The 17,090-nt window shown below is 38.7% G+C and overlaps 1 protein-coding gene across 1 annotated transcript in view; it reads left to right on the forward strand.

Annotated features, from left to right (window-relative positions):
• LOC149263533 (uncharacterized) overlaps positions 1-16,573 on the forward strand; it is a 290,628-nt gene extending 274,055 nt beyond the window's left edge. The window contains 3 exon segments of the mRNA XM_089426504.1: positions 15,966-16,024; positions 16,164-16,274; positions 16,277-16,573. Of these exon segments, the coding sequence (XP_089282630.1) occupies positions 15,966-16,024; positions 16,164-16,274; positions 16,277-16,573 (467 nt within the window).
• Positions 16,574-17,090: the final 517 nt, after the last annotated feature.

Here is a 17,090-nt window from a genome sequence, read left to right on the forward strand (position 1 = left end):
TCTATGGGATTGTCTCAGTAATTCAACCACGATTAAATATTTAATTACTTCACACGCAAACAGAGAAAATCTCAATAAAACCACCTAGAGTCTCTAAAGAACCAAACAATTGAATCACATGCCTAAAAAATCTAAGAGTTCAAATCACACACAAACAATAACTTTTCGTACCAAAAACACTAGTTGGTGATGAAATCCAACATCACAGAATTCAATACAGAAAGGGCGGTTGGAACAGTTACCCCGACAACCTGCTTAATGAAATAGATTGGCACAAGTTTCTTCACAAAACTGTTTCGAGTGAAGAGAACCCCCTAGAGAGTCCAAGTGAGTCTAGTCAACGTCTGCTCTAGGTACAGTGAGACTTGTCCTTCACCGTCACCTTAGAAAAGAATCTTAAGATTATGGTCACTAAGGTTACAAACAATAACAAATACAATTGGGGGAACAGTCTACATTCCGATCTACACGCAAGGGCAGAGTTACAAAGCTCAATCCCCTTGAGGGCTCCTCGACATGATCAATCCGAGGTTTACCAACAAGTGACCTAGGCTCCTCGACAATGGTTAATCCGAGGTTTACTGTTTTTAATACGCGCAAATCTTCTATCTTTCCCAATGAGACAGACTTGATTGTCTCAAAGGTTCGGACATGATCTCGTGATTGACTCCTTTAAGAGGAGCTTCCCATATTATATCGATTACAATTGAATTTATTTCCTACCGCAAGATATAGCTATTTGTTTGTTTTAACTATCTTGGAGAGTTAATTACTCCCTACTCCAGGATACTAGCCTAAGCTATATTGGTGATAAGAGCCCTAGAAATAAAAAGATTGCTAGATCAATTTTAATTAAGCGTTGTTTTTATGGGTTGTTTCTTAAGTCAATAGGTATGGAGATGAAACTTTGATGGTGTGAAGACTCTACTCCAAAAACACTAAAAAATGCACCTAAAATAATAAACAATTCTTTTTTCTTTCAATGAATTTCTAGCTAAAAGAAAGAGTTGAGAATGCAATTCTTTGAAAAACAAATCTTTCCTTCAACATGTAAATGAAAAGAAAATCTTTTTGTCTTTTTCAATAAACTCAAAATGAGACTACTAATTATGCTCACAAAAAATCCCTTTCTTTTTCAACACTCAAAAACTACAAAAAAACAATTTCTTTCAAAAGAGATTCTACAATTTCTAGAAAACACTCAAAACTATGAAAGACTAATCTTGAGATCTAAGAACTTCTAAAAATCTAATCGAAATAAAGGCTTTAAATCTTTTTGAGGACGTTTTACTTAGTTATTCAGTAAACTAAGGATTAATTCGTTCATAATAACAAATCAATCAAAAAACACCCAGCTATGTTTTCTTTTATAAAAATGAAATTCAAAACTTACAAGCAAGTTCGTTCAAAGATTTGCAAAGAGAAAACAAAATCTATTTCTCACCAAGGACAGATTTCACAAACCAGTCAAACTCATCAAGAAGACAAAAGAGACCAGGGTGATCTAAAGTTTCTTAGGCTTCTAATCTCTGAGTCACTACAAAGACCAAGCGAAAATCAATCCAGGCATGCAAAACTTCTAGAAAATCACCTAAAACAAAAATGCCAATGGAACTCACTCACAAGAGATTCTTGACAGAACACATGCAGATTTGGGTAGACACTAAAAGTCGTAAATAAAAAACTAAACTTAACTGGACGAAAACAATTTAGGTTTTTCAAAAATTTTGATAGGGTCCGCAGGTTTCCAGTAGAACCAGATGCGGTACCGCTCTGTGCACTAAAGGAACAGTGCGGATATGTCCGCACTGTCTTATAAAAAGAAAGTGCGGTCCTCTTTAAAATTTCGAAAAACAAAAATTACTCCAGATCCTAAAAACTACCCAATCCCACACACATCAAGCAAAAACCAGAAACAAGAACAAGTTTCTCAAGTCAAAGACAAAGGAAAACCAAAAAACCAAATTCAGATCCCCAGTGGAGTCACCAATTTGTTGGCCGGATAAATCGTTCTTGCGGACAAGGCCGATCTCCCTAGTATCAACAAATATCTAGCAACAAGTAGGACAAGCAAATCTATCTTTCTCTAAACATATTGCGATTCATTAATAAAAACTAAAGAGGTGTTTTAGACCCTACCTAAAGTCCAATGCTAGTTTGTGGCAGCCATGCTTCAACTGTCCGAAAGAGTTTCCTTTTGAGAACCTGCAATCACAAACAAACACACATCAAATAACACTTGCATAGCTAATATAATAAATCATGTTCATCATGGTGATCAAGGAATCCATAAAATAAACCATAAAACACAGTTTATTGAGAAAAATAAACTTGATTGTATTAACTTTGAAATAGAAGAACTTTACAATCTTTGGTGCCTTGATGTTGTACAAGCTCTTCCCAGAGTCCAAAATAGGAATGTCCTCTACTTTGACAAGTCTCACACTCTTCCAAATGAGATCAAGAGGTATGTAATCTTTCCTCACACAAGCTCAATTAGGAAGACTAAGTTCCAGCAGCATTTCACCTCAAAAATATTCAGCTTTCAACCTCCTCAATAACCAGCCCAATGCTTCATTTTATAGTGCAAAAGAAGGAGGTTACAGGTCCACCTATGAAGGGATAGAGTCCTCCTTCAAAGGGATAAGCTCCTCACATCAAGGGGTTAGCTCCTTAAGGTATGGGATGCATGAAGCTTAAAGGAGTGAACTTGCCACCTCAAGATTCCTTCTAGAAGCTTCCAGAAATGACTCAAAGTGAGTTTTTAAGAATGTACTTGCGCCTTTTTGAATTTTATAGGGGTCTGCACCCATTACACGAGACAAAGCGGTCAGGTGCGCAGGGGACATGACCATTAGGTGCGGGACCGCAGATAATTCTAAGAGAAAGTGCAAAACCAGAGTTTTAGAGACTTTTAAGGGCTTTCTCTTATTTTCAAGGCTTGACATGAAGAATTGAGGTTTAAGACTTGCAAATGAGGAAAATGTGAGTGGTGATAGACTCACATTGATTGCAGAATGTCATGGTGACAATTTTTTGTGCAACAATGAGTGGAAAGAAAGTAATATAGGTGGTTGAGGGAGTGGAACCACGCAAGCAAAATCGGGGTTTCCCATGAAATACCATCCCTAAAGCCAAATGGTCAGTGAAAGGGATCCCGCGAAACTAGAATACAAGGTTAATATCCAAAAAGGGTTTAGGGGACAAGGGCACAAACCTAACCCATTCTTTCTGCCAAATTCCCCCATTAATCCATGCCCAAAAGTGTCCATGATAAGCAAACTACAATGCACAATTACCAAATGACAAGGCATACCTTTAGGTTCGGGAGGTCGACCTTGAAACATACGATCATGGCAGATGGGCAAGGGACCACATGGCTGGCTCAAGTGGCGAAGAAATGACACAATGAGCTAGCTGGTGGCTGCAAGGGGTTGATGGCTGCCGGCTGAGGACCATCTTGGAGTTTTTTCTTTTCCTAGGGCTATCACTCACAAAATGGTGGGTAACAAGCTTCATTTATTTCTTTTCTTTTCTTGTTGCCTTTCTTTAGTTTAAGACAATTCCTTTTGAAGTGCCCATATTCATTACATTCATAACATTGAATATTAGAGATGTCAATTTTTTTTTGAGGTTTCTTATGAGGCTCAAGTCTTCCAAACTTTCCTTTATTCCTTGTCATTGTTGCGAATGCTTGTGTTTGCTCATTTTATTCAACGTCATTCATTGCTTTTATTTTGGTGTCTTCAATCTCACATAATGCCCACAGATCACTTAATGGTGTAGCTTCCTTCTTTCCATAGATGCTTGATACAAAGTTGCCCCATTCATCTGGTAGTGCATTGTGTACACAAGCGGTCATTTATGGATCTGACATTGTTTCTCTATGCTCTTGCAATTGATCTTTTATTTGAGATACCTTCATGAGATATGAAGCTACCCTTTCTAGGGTTTTTATCTACAAGTTCGATCTGGGAGAAAAGAAGTTAAGAAGGTCATGCAAATGTCACCAAGGGTCATCCTCAAGCTCTAGAAGTGAGCGAAAGGAAAGCGAAGGTCAAAGGAAGGCTCAAAAGGTAGATCAAAGCTCACATGTATGGTAGTGACAACTGCTGGGGGGTCAAAATTTCAGATCTGCAGTGGAGGCCGAAATTCTATAGTTGGAGGTTGAAGAAGTGCTACTAGAAGAGATTTGATTGGGTTTGACTGGATCAAGGTTAGCACATCAATTAGAGTGGTTGGTCTTGTTTTTGGAGGGTATTGGGTTCAGTCTTAAGGTCTTGGAATTCGTCAATTGAAGAATCTATAAGGAAGAGAAGAGATTTGCGGGTTTTCCTCTTAAGTGGAGAGGTTTTGGCCCTGGCCTGCAACCTATATTCTGTGTTATTGTTCTTCTTGTTTTTGGTCGCTGTTTGATGATACACGAACATAATAATAAGTAACAAAGCTAATAATTCAAAAGACATCACAAGCAGTTGTCAAGTAAAGAGAAATCACTATATTTATTGCCCTATAGATTTCTCAACATGGTATCAGAGCTAAGGTTGTCTAAGGGCATTATCAAGATCTCGACTTCATTGAGGAAGTTCCTCAAGAAGTGTTGAAAAGTAGCAAGTCATTTCAAGAAAGGCATCAAGGAAGCATGGAATCTTCTATTTAACACAGAAGGAAGTAATTAAGACAAAGGATGAAGGTCTCTTCTTAGCACTCACTGGCACATTCCAAGACGAGAACATTTGGGTCATCGATAGTGGTGCATCTAGACACATGATTGGTCATCACAAACAACTGAAGACATTATCAAAGGAAACTTCTTACTCAGTGGAACTTGGAGATAATAAGAGCTATTCTGTAAGAGGAATTAGATCAACCTCTATAGAGCTGGAAATGGAAGCAACATTCATCTCAACAACATCCTAATTGTTCCAGGTTTGCATAAGAACTTACTTTCTATTTCAAGTTTAGAAGATAAGGTTGATAGAGTAGCTTTCATTGATGGAAAAGTTTTAGTATGGAGTAAGAACTCAAGCATAGAGAGTAATTGGTATTCGTGAAGGAAGACTTTACAGGTTGATATCTCCTCTTGCACAAGCTTTAGTTCACATTGAAATCAGCCCATGTGAACTTTGGCATAGAAGATTTGGCCATCTTCATTTCGAAATCCTTCCAACTCTAAGTTCTATAGTAAATGGAAAAGTTGTAGTATGGAGTAAGAACTCAAGCATAGAGAATGCTAGAGTAATTGGTATTCGTGAAGTAAGACTTTATAGGTTGATATCTCCTCTTGCACAAGCTTTAGTTCACATTGAAATCAACCCATGTGAACTTTGGCATAGAAGATTTGGCCATCTTCATTTCAAAATCCTTCCAACTCTAAGTTCTATAGTAGATGGAATCCTTGAATTGAAAGAAGATCACGAAGGAGTTTGCAAAGGATGTGCATTGGGTAAGAATACCAAGAGACCATTTGGATGTAGTGCTTCACGGTCAAAAGAAATCTTGGATCTTATTCACTTCTATGTCCGTAGTCTTGTGACTCCAAAATCGCTTGGAGGTCATCTATATTATGTCACATTTATAGATGATCATTCAGGGAAAACTTGGGTTTACTTAATGAAATCCAAGGATGAAGTATTACGAAGTTTCAAGAATTCAAAGCTGAAGTAGAGAACCTTACAGAAAGGAGAATTAAGATACTAAGGTCTGATAATGGAGGTGAGTATATATCCAAGGAAATCATAACCTTCTGTAAGGAGTCCGGGATTAAGATGGAGCTAATAGTCCCATATAATCTGGAACAAAATGGAGTTGTAGAGTGAAAGAATCGATCCATTGTAGAAAGTGTAAGAGCAATGTTGCATGATCAAGATCTAGTGAAATTTTTGTGGGGACAAGCCACTAAGGCAATTGTATATATTCAAAATTGAAGTCTCCACAGGTTAGTAGATAACAGAACTCCCAAAAAGTATTCACTGTGAATAAAACAACTGTGGATCATCTCGAATCTTTGGTTGTCCGATATATATTCATATACTGAGGGACAAAAGAAAGAAGCTGGACCTTTCAAGCATGAGATGAACATTTGTTGCCTACAGTAACTCCTCTAAGGCCTATAGGATCTATATAAAGGAAGGACACCCTATAGAAGTAAGGTGAGATTTTATATTTGACGAAAGCATCACATTCAAGAAATCTAGGGAACTTCCTATAGACTCTGATTATGAAGAACTTCCAGTATTTGAAGAAGAAGTCACTAGGGAAGAAGAAGAATCTAATCATGAAGATGAAGGTTGCATTGAACCTATTCAACCTGTGGTCATCCCCGAATCAATAAAGAGATCTAATTGGTTGAAGTCTACACTACTTGATGTAGAGGGTCATGGAGTTGCTCAAGGAACATGTAGAGAAAGCAAGAAACCCAAACGATATTCTGGGTTTGTAGCTTATATGACGAAACTAATAGAAGCAGAGCCATACACTTTTGAAGAAGTTGTCAATTATCAAGAATGGAATGATGCCGTGAATGAAAAATATGAATCGATAATGAAGAATGGAATTTGTGAGATCGTGCTTAGGCTCGAAGACAAATCCGTGGTAACTTACAAATGGATCTATAAGATCAAACATGCAACAGATGGAAGTATTGATAAGTATAAGGCAAGATTTGTGGCTAGGGGTTTCTCTCAACTAGAAGCCATCGACTATGAAGAGACATTTGTTTCAAAAGCAAGGTATACAACTATACGTTCGTTGGTCTCTTTGGCAGCATCGATGGGGTGGAACATCCATCAAATGGATGTCAAGACTGCATTTCTAAATGGAACAATTGATGAGGAAGTCTATATAGAACAACCCTTGGGATTTGAAGTTAGAAACAGAAAGACATGTTTGCAGATTGAAGAAGGCATTATATGGCCTCAAATAAGCACCTAGGGCATGGTATACTAGGATGGATGCATACTTTCAAAGATTAGGCTTCGCAAAGAGTTCTACTGATCTGAACCTTTATATTAAGGTTGTGAAGGGTGAACTGGTAATCATTCTTCTGTATGTGGATGATCTTCTCTTGATAGGTGTAGAACGTTGAGTTGAAGAATGCAAGAAGCGACTAGCAGCAAAATTTGACATGATGGATCTAGGGTTAATGCATTACTATTTGGGACTATAAGTCTGGCAAGGACCTGATGAAATCTATCTAGGTCAAGGTAGGTATTTGCTCAAGATGTTGAAGAGGTTTGACATTTTGAAATTTTTTAAATAGAAAGCCAACTGTAGTGACTAATATTATTTCTTCTACTTATTATTTCATAAATAAGGTATTCACAGTGTTTCTACAATAAATATCGAAATAAATTCTATTGCAGCCTTCACAATTAAAATACCACGGAAAGTAAATGCAAGGAAAAATACTAGCACAAGTATAATCACAATGACAGTTATTTTTGGGCAACTGTCCCTGGAAAAACTCAATGTGGGAAAACTGCTGCAGCAAATGAAGGTTTCTTTATTGATCTTCAGCGAAAATCTCATGTACATGATATAACCAGCAGAATAGAAGAGGAATTTCTGTGAGAAATATTACAGATGATATTCTCATGCTTCTCAGCGAAATTTCGACTCTAGAGAGGACTTGTTGCCCCCTTTGCGTCTCACTACGTCAAGTTTTGCATAGGGATTGCATAGTGCTATCGTCACAGCCTCGGCACTGTCCCTCCTTTGCTCTACGTCTTCTTTATGGTCCTGTACCCCTTATTGACACTGATGCCCTCTCTCCTTCTCACTTGCAACTCTCCCTCTAATTCTATTTCCTCTTGCCAAACTTCGACCAGTGAGAAAATCGCTCTAACTTGGGTAACTGAGTATCTGCTCGGTGTGTTTTCCAAATGCCCATCGAAGTTCTTCTTATAATCCTCCAGTTGAGTAATCAATGTCCCAGATTAGATTCTAATCAATGGCTCAGATCGTATTGACTTGATCCTCGTCATCTTCTAGAAGTTTCATCCACATTTTGATTAATACCCTTTAATTATTTTAATTTCCTAAGTTTAGACATAGTCACTGATTAAAAATAATTAATTATTTTAATAAAATTGCCTCTGGGTGGAATTTCCCAAAACAATTTCTGGGTATTGCATAGTTTTAAAAAACGGCCGTTTCGAAATGGAAACGGCCGAGTTGGTTCGTTCCATTGCCCTCCGGAGTGACTCGGTACAAAAAAGTCATTGAATGACTCGTCTGAGTCATGGCTGACTCGGCCAACTCGGCCGTTTCCTGTACTGACTCGGTCGAGTCACAAACAGTGGCTCGTAACCCACTAAAACAACGATTTAACATTATTTTAATGAAATTTTAAGGGGTTTGCTGATTGGTTTGGACTTCAAGGTGTTTTATGAATTAGCTAAATGTTATTTGGGGTCCATTTCCCCCTCCCAAACCCTATTTAACACACTCAAATGATCTCTACTATTGATATGTTATTCAAATTTCATGGTAATGTTAAATTCTTAAAGTAAAATTGACATTCTCCTTAATCTTCATTTTCATCCTTTTACTTAAATTTTTAACAGTACCATGAAATGACTCAGGATGTTTGAGAGTGGTTTCGGCCTCATTGGATTTCATATGGAGAAAGTAGAATTTTAGATTTCATTCAAAATCCAGCAGACTTATCAGTTTTTCAGGATTTCAGGATTGGAGGATTGCAATGTTTCCATTGAATTTTGTCATGTATTAGGGTATGGAACTCATATTTAATCAAGAGCACCAATCCCTCTATGTACCTTGATGTTAGTGACATTGGTTGTCGAACTCCTTTGGGATTCGCTCCCAAACCAGGAGCTTCTGAAAATGTCGCTCCCGCTCCTGTTTTCGCTCCTGCTCCCAAGTAACACAAAGAAGAGAAACCGTTTGGATCAAAAACGGTTAAATGATCTAGTTTATGTCCAATACAACCTTCGGCTCAGACGAAACCATTTTCTGAACAAAAGACCTGATTCAGATCCCATTGTGTTGGAAGACATTGATCCAACATCAGATTGGGTAGTGGAGAGTCGTCCATCAGAGTTTGATCCTGATGAGGATCTTGATTTAGATTTAGATATCAAGACATCAGTTGAACTTGAACATGCTGTTCAGTTGAATGCAGATCCCAATCCACCAGCCTCAGTCTCACAGCCAACAAGGACTCCAGTTGTAGGTGCTTCCTCTGCTCAGCCAGGACAGAAGCGCAACCACATATCTACTCTATCTCAGCTTGCATCTGCTGTAGTTGCACAGCCTGCTAGTGGTACCACTTCTATAGCTGCAGTTGGAGATGATGATGATGAGGAGGAGCCATGGGGCCCCTTGTCTGACTCTGATGATGATCCAGAGATTGATCGACATGATCTTGGCTCCTCTGGCAGTAGCTACTAGCCAGTAGCTGTAGTACTAGTACTGGAGTCTGGTCACAGTTTACTTTTGTGGTAGAGGCCATTTCTAGCCTCCTTGGTTATGTGTTTTTTGTTTTGAGTCTTTGATCATGTATGACAGTTGACTATGTATTTCCATTGGGTACCATTTTGATATAATGGATTGGTTCATGAGCCTACTTTGATCATATGTTGTCTTCCATCTATATTATAATGTTGTGTATTTGGAAACATGAATGAAAATCTTTAAAATTATGTTTAAAATCTTTAAAATTATGTTCTTTTTATAAAAAAAATAAATATTTAATGTATTTTTTACAACGACCGAGTCATTGAAATCGAGCCGGCCGAGTCATTACCGTTTCGGAGTCGGAGTCAGAGTCGATCCTTGGCCGAGTCGGAGTTTTAAAACTATGCTGCGCAGTTCCTCAATGCCCTGCGTTGCCACTGAAAAAAACCCCTCTAAACTCTGCCTGAAACCCTGCCAAAAATCCTTTGATGAGACAAGAGTTGGACCCCTGCTCAATCTCCCAGCATAAATCCACCTGCAAAACCCCAATCCAGCACTACAACCAAAAATAACTGTGTCCCTCTCCCAGTGTTGCGCAGTCCTCCAAAACGTTGCTGAAACTACTGTTGGAACGCTGATAAAACTACTGTTGAAACGCCAAAGGAAATACGTTGCCCGAGCAGGCACTCGAAGTCCCCCGGGGCTAAGGGTGAGATCTCCGAATAGAGACACTCAATGCATTAAACAGTGATGCAGACTAGCTAAACAACCAGCGTGCTGAGAAGTCGAAACGACTAGCTCAAAATGCACATAACTGAATGATCCAAAATGAGGGGTCTCCTCTCTATTTTATAGCCTCTACCTTTCATAATCCTTAGGCTCACCTCCTCCTACGTGATTCCCCCCTTGCCATGTGTTCTTCCCTCCTGCGCAGTCCTTCCATGTGTCTGCGTGGGCCCCATTTTTGCGTCCCCCTTTGGCCCCCTTGGCTCCTCCTTAAGTCACAACGTTGTGCTACTAGGAAGTGACTTTTTATTCTTAAAGTGAGTTATGCCCCCGTCCTCACTTTTTTATTTATAAATAACTATAGAAGGAAAAAATTGGGCAAAATCAAATATTCCAATTAGCCATGGCTAATTAGGAATACTACAACCAGTGTTGACAATATCTGTATTGGCAAAATATCAGTGAGGGTCTAGAAAATATCTTATCGGCAATATCGGCGAAAATATCGGCAAATATCAGAAAACATAAAAAATGCATAATATATTCATTTTTTTTCAGATTTCTAAACATATAAAGCAATAACAACATGAACTAAACACATTGGCACATAAATATGAAGAAGGCACTGATATATATGATGTCAAATAGAAATGATACATCAAACTTCAAAGGTGATACCAAATCCTGTTGATCCCTGATAATTGTCCAATCAAGGACTCAAACAAAATAACATCACATATCCTGCTGATCCTTGATAATTATCCAATCAAGGACTCAAACAAAATAACATCACATATATAAAACTTTAAAAGTATTTCATCATCATGAGTTATAAACTTATATGTGGCAAAAGTTGCAAAACAAATAAAACTAGCAGCTATCTATCTGAGACCATTGGCCTCTCCCTAGCAGCTTTCTTTCTGTCTTGTTCAGCAATTGCTTCACGAGCTTTTTGTATAACCTCTGCACTAGAAACCATACAAGGCATTACTTCTGCATCATGCGCAGAGAGTCTAGCCAGATGGTATTTCAATCGTGTAACCCCTCCTGACATCTTGGTTCCACACAATTTGCATGATATATATGCCTGATTTGCCCCACCAACAGCATCCCCATACTCCCAAAATGGGTCCAAGGCTTTTGGCATATTTCACATTTGTAGTGAACTAATTCAAACCTAGGGCACAAAAAAAACAAAAAATTGGCATTAAACCCCCCAACACAAAAAATAATAAGTAATAACCACCTCATTTAAAAAAAATTACTACATTATTTGCTTTTTGCAATGTGAATGAAAAATGGCAATAAGAGGATGCATAAGAAAGTTGAAAAAAATATGAAGCTTGCTGTCCAAATATGGAGAAAACCTTTGCATTGGTTCATGGGCATGAAAATAATAGCAAATGGAAAAAAAAACAAAGAAGCAAAATGTTGATAGGCAAAGAGGCAAGCAAACATAACCCTAAATCTATGAAAAAATCATTAACATAGGGGTTTTTAAGAACATACCTGTTAATGGAAGAGATGAAGTTTGTCTCACTATTCTTCAATCTTTGATCCACAAAAAAATCTTAGTTGGTGGTGATAATCGTTGTTTGATCCTCAAACCCTCCTTGTCAACCACCACAAAATTCTTCCCCTTGCTTTTCCAACACTCAGAAACAAAAATGAAGAAAACAATGATTTTTCCTTTTTCTAGCCGCGGCAAAGCACGCCGGGCGATATTTTATATCGTCTTGCGATATTTTACCGAGATATCGGAAATATTGCGATATTTTCGGGAGCCAAAAATATCGTGATATTTTCTCGCGAGCCGAAATATCGCGGAGAAAATAGAGTGATATTTCCGATATTTGACGATATATCGCCGATATTATCTTCACTGGTTTGCACTATTGTTTGCTGCACACCTGTTTAGGGCACTTACTGGAGCCCTAGTTTCACCCCACAGTCAACAAACTAGCCCTCTAATGGTTGCAACATACCCTCAAAGGTCTCCTCTTCACCCACGCTGCTTGCTTAGGGTACTGTCCACCCTTGTCAATCCTCACGCAGCCTGTAGCTGTGTGCTATGGCTTGCGGCCTAGCGCAACAGCTTGCTGTAGCAACAAACCTCCGAAATGTGCCCAAACAACTTCCAAACAACAATGTATTTGACCCTTAGGATCTCGGCCTAACAGTCAGCCTTCTCGGCCCTCTTCACAGCAAACTCGGACCCTGCTTTCACCATTGTTCCAGCCTTAAGACAATCCACACTTGCCTCAGCTACTCGACCTCCTGTAGCAGACTTCGGATCCCTTTCTTCCACGCTGTCCAGAGCTCCTCCTTTTTTGCGGCTAGGGTAATTTCAGAGCTCCTTTCTCTAGAAGAGATGTTGTACAAAATGGATGCCTAAATGACATGTCTTCACCCTCTTTTTATATCCTAAAGTGGGGTTGCAACAAATAGATGAAGAGACACATCTATTGGACTAATTTACATCAAGCCTATATGACTTGAAAACCAATAATTAATTGTCAACTTCAAAAATTCATTTCTCCACTTCTACAACTCGGAATTCAACGATTCTTGAAGCATTGGATTGTCCTTTCCGTCCTCTATCGTTTCATGCCATCACACGTAGAAATGTGCCTCCGGAATTGCCCCAAACATGATTGGGTGCGAAACCCCATATTTGGGTTCCAGGCCCACAAGTGACCCTTGTGGCGCTTTGCCCTCCAAACACTAAACCCTAGGGCTTGGAGTACCAAGCTACTCAAATCAACATAGTGAAGCTCCCGAAAAGCTCCAAAGTACCCGTTGAAGCTCTCGGCGAATTTGTAGTATTTCCTACCATCTCCCAAGCTGCCAAGAGCAGGGGAGTGTGGGGTACGTGCTCTCCAATGCCTAGGAGTGGTACCTGTGTAACTATGGTTTTTTGGGCATGTGGTATCAATAGGCCATGGCATTGTCCCATTGTATTGTAACAAAGCCTATTTATAGATTAAAAATCTTCATGGTAAAGTGGGGGTGAATCTCCATGGTTAAGAATCTCGTTACATGGTTTTTTAAATGTATATATATTGAAGTTATATATTAATTCTTTTTATAATTAATAGCAATAATAATTTGAAATGATGTTATAAACTTATATGTGGCAAAAGTTGCAAAACAAATAAAACTAGCAGCTATCTATCTGAGACCATTGGCCTCTCCCTAGCAGCTTTCTTTCTGTCTTGTTCAGCAATTGCTTCACGAGCTTTTTGTATAACCTCTGCACTAGAAACCATACAAGGCATTACTTCTGCATCATGCGCAGAGAGTCTAGCCAGATGGTATTTCAATCGTGTAACCCCTCCTGACATCTTGGTCCCACACAATTTGCATGATATATATGCCTGATTTGCCCCACCAACAGCATCCCCATACTCCCAAAATGGGTCCAAGGCTTTTGGCATATTTCACATTTGTAGTGAACTAATTCAAACCTAGGGCACAAAAAAAACAAAAAATTGGCATTAAACCCCCCAACACAAAAAATAATAAGTAATAACCACCTCATTTAAAAAAAATTACTACATTATTTGCTTTTTGCAATGTGAATGAAAAATGGCAATAAGAGGATGCATAAGAAAGTTGAAAAAAATATGAAGCTTGCTGTCCAAATATGGAGAAAACCTTTGCATTGGTTCATGGGCATGAAAATAATAGCAAATGGAAAAAAAAAACAAAGAAGCAAAATGTTGATAGGCAAAGAGGCAAGCAAACATAACCCTAAATCTATGAAAAAATCATTAGCATAGGGGTTTTTAAGAACATACCTGTTAATGGAAGAGATGAAGTTTGTCTCACTATTCTTCAATCTTTGATCCACAAAAAAATCTTAGTTGGTGGTGATAATCGTTGTTTGATCCTCAAACCCTCCTTGACAACCACCACAAAATTCTTCCCCTTGCTTTTCCAACACTCAGAAACAAAAATGAAGAAAACAATGATTTTTCCTTTTTCTAGCCGCGGCAAAGCACGCCGGGCGATATTTTATATCGTCTTGCGATATTTTACCGAGATATCGGAAATATTGCGATATTTTCGGGAACCAAAAATATCGTGATATTTTCTCGCGAGCCGAAATATCGCGGAGAAAATAGAGTGATATTTCCGATATTTGACGATATATCGCCGATATTATCTTCACTGGTTTGCACTATTGTTTGCTGCACACCTGTTTAGGGCACTTACTGGAGCCCTAGTTTCACCCCACAGTCAACAAACTAGCCCTTTAATGGTTGCAACATACCCTCAAAGGTCTCCTCTTCACCCACGCTGCTTGCTTAGGGTACTATCCACCCTTGTCAATCCTCACGCAGCCTGTCGCTGTGTGCTATGGCCTGCGGCCTAGCGCAACAGCTTGCTGTAGCAACAAACCTCCGAAATGTGCCCAAACAACTTCCAAACAACAATGTATTTGACCCTTAGGATCTCGGCCTAACAGTCAGCCTTCTCGGCCCTCTTCACAGCAAACTCGGACCCTGCTTTCACCATTGTTCCAGCCCTAAGACAATCCGCACTTGCCTCAGCTACTCGACCTCCTGTAGCAGACTTCGGATCCCTTTCTTCCACGCTGTCCAGAGCTCCTCCTTTTTTGCGGCTAGGGTAATTTCAGAGCTCCTTTCTCTAGAAGAGATGTTGTACAAAATGGATGCCTAAATGACATGTCTTCACCCTCTTTTTATATCCTAAAGTGGGGCTGCAACAAATAGATGATGAGACACATCTATTGGACTAATTTACATCAAGCCTATATGACTTGAAAACCAATAATTAATTGTCAACTTCAAAAATTCATTTCTCCACTTCTACAACTCGGAATTCAACGATTCTTGAAGCATTGGATTGTCCTTTCCGTCCTCTATCGTTTCATGCCATCACATGTAGAAATGTGCCTCCGGAATTGCCCCAAACATGATTGGGTGCAAAACCCCATATTTGGGTTCCAGGCCCACAAGTGACCCTTGTGGCGCTTTGCCCTCCAAACACTAAACCCTAGGGCTTGGAGTACCAAGCTACACAAATCAACATAGTGAAGCTCCCGAAAAGCTCCAAAGTACCCGTTGAAGCTCTCGGCGAATTTGTAGTATTTCCTACCATCTCCCAAGCTGCCAAGAGCAGGGGAGTGTGGGGTACGTGCTCTCCAATGCCTAGGAGTGGTACCTGTGTAACTATGGTTTTTTGGGCATGTGGTATCAATAGGCCATGGCATTGTCCCATTGTATTGTAACAAAGCCTATTTATAGATTAAAAATCTTCATGGTAAAGTGGGGGTGAATCTCCATGGTTAAGAATCTCGTTACATGGCTTTTTAAATGTATATATATTGAAGTTATATATTAATTCTTTTTATAATTAATAGCAATAATAATTTGAAATGATGTTATAATTTAGTTGAATATTATGATTTTTTAATTTCAGCAATGTGAAATGTATCATGATGTTTTTAATGCTTATCATGGATTGATGCCTATCAGCATTTATGAACCATTTAAGTTACATGGCTGCACTAGTTACATATTAGTGATGCAAGCTTATTTTAATTTATGCAAGTAGCTCCCATTTTGATTTTATGAAATTTTTCCCATGCTGTGTCTGTCTATTATCGGAAATTTATTCTTATTAAAAAATGAAAAGGTTATTTCAAAAGAAAGAATTAAAATTGAGAAGGTTGAACGCCTTTATCTAATGGGAAAAATATAAATAGCAAATATTTTCCTATTTTGAGGAGGTTAAATTTTGGTTTCAGCTTAAAGGAACTATAATATTGGCTTTCCCCTGCATCTATGCAGCTACTGGTGCTTCTCATGCAGCTCCTGTTTGGCGACACTTAATGAAGATTATTCACAAGGTATTTTGCTACCAAAACTGGATATGCTCTCTTCACTTCTTAAATAATGTGGTTAACCTGTCGTGAAAGAAGCTGCTGCAGTTCTTTTGATGTTTGGATTGCATGAAGTTGCATGAATCTGATTTGAACCTGGTTGTAGGGCCTGCCAATAAACAAATTTCATGACATAGGAAGTGACAAATATGGAACACGATCTCCTCGTTTCAAGAGGAAATCTAGGCGTGCCTTCAGGATTGGCCTAAAAGTTCGTAATTTTTTTTGCCATTAATGGAAATTGTAAAACTGAGGAAGCCAGCATATTGGAAACATCTTCTATATGTATATGATAGGATGATGCAATGTTTCCTGCAGGAAGTTCGGAAGGCTCTAAATCCAAATGATGACAAAGTTGTTCTGAGAGAAATCTGGGATTGGGAAAATGCAAGCAGCATTTGGGAAGAAAAAGAGAAGATGAAAGAGTGGACTGAAAATCAGCTAAAAAAGGTGTTCAGAATCAGAAATGATGGGGCACCCTGGAGATCAGTTCTTCAGAAATCTGAGCATAGGTGATATTTTTATTTTTGTTTGAAGATGCAATAAGATGTTTTTGATTTTTTTTCTAGTTTTGAGCTGAAGCTTGTTGGTATTGCTATCCACAGCTAGGTGTTATTTATCAGGATATTGATAATGTACCCAATAATATGTCTGGTTTGGAGGCAACTTAGAAGTTTATCCACTTCATCTGATTTGAAGTCTTTGATTCTAAAATGCCTTCCTTTCTGTATTATCTAAATCTAGAACTGATCTGTCATTCATGTCTAGGTTCATGTTATTCTTGAAAACTTTTTTCTAGCCCCAATGAACATTAGAGAAGGGATACCCTGTTTATGACCAACTCATATCTGATTGCTACCAAATTGGAAAGTAGGCAATTTCATTTCCTATTTCCATTTTGTGGTGACATTGACTAGGATTTTGGGTATGGAGCATCTCAGTAGTAGGATGGAACAGCAAACATTGAAGAAATATCTGCAGTTAACAGCACTGGCATTTTTTGGGGTGGTCAGCTCAATCTAGGGCTGGATCC

This window comes from Pinus tabuliformis, chromosome 6 (assembly GCF_031772625.1).
Source record: "Pinus tabuliformis cultivar Carrire ecotype Pingquan chromosome 6, CPIR1, whole genome shotgun sequence".
NCBI lineage: Eukaryota > Viridiplantae > Streptophyta > Pinopsida > Pinales > Pinaceae > Pinus > Pinus tabuliformis.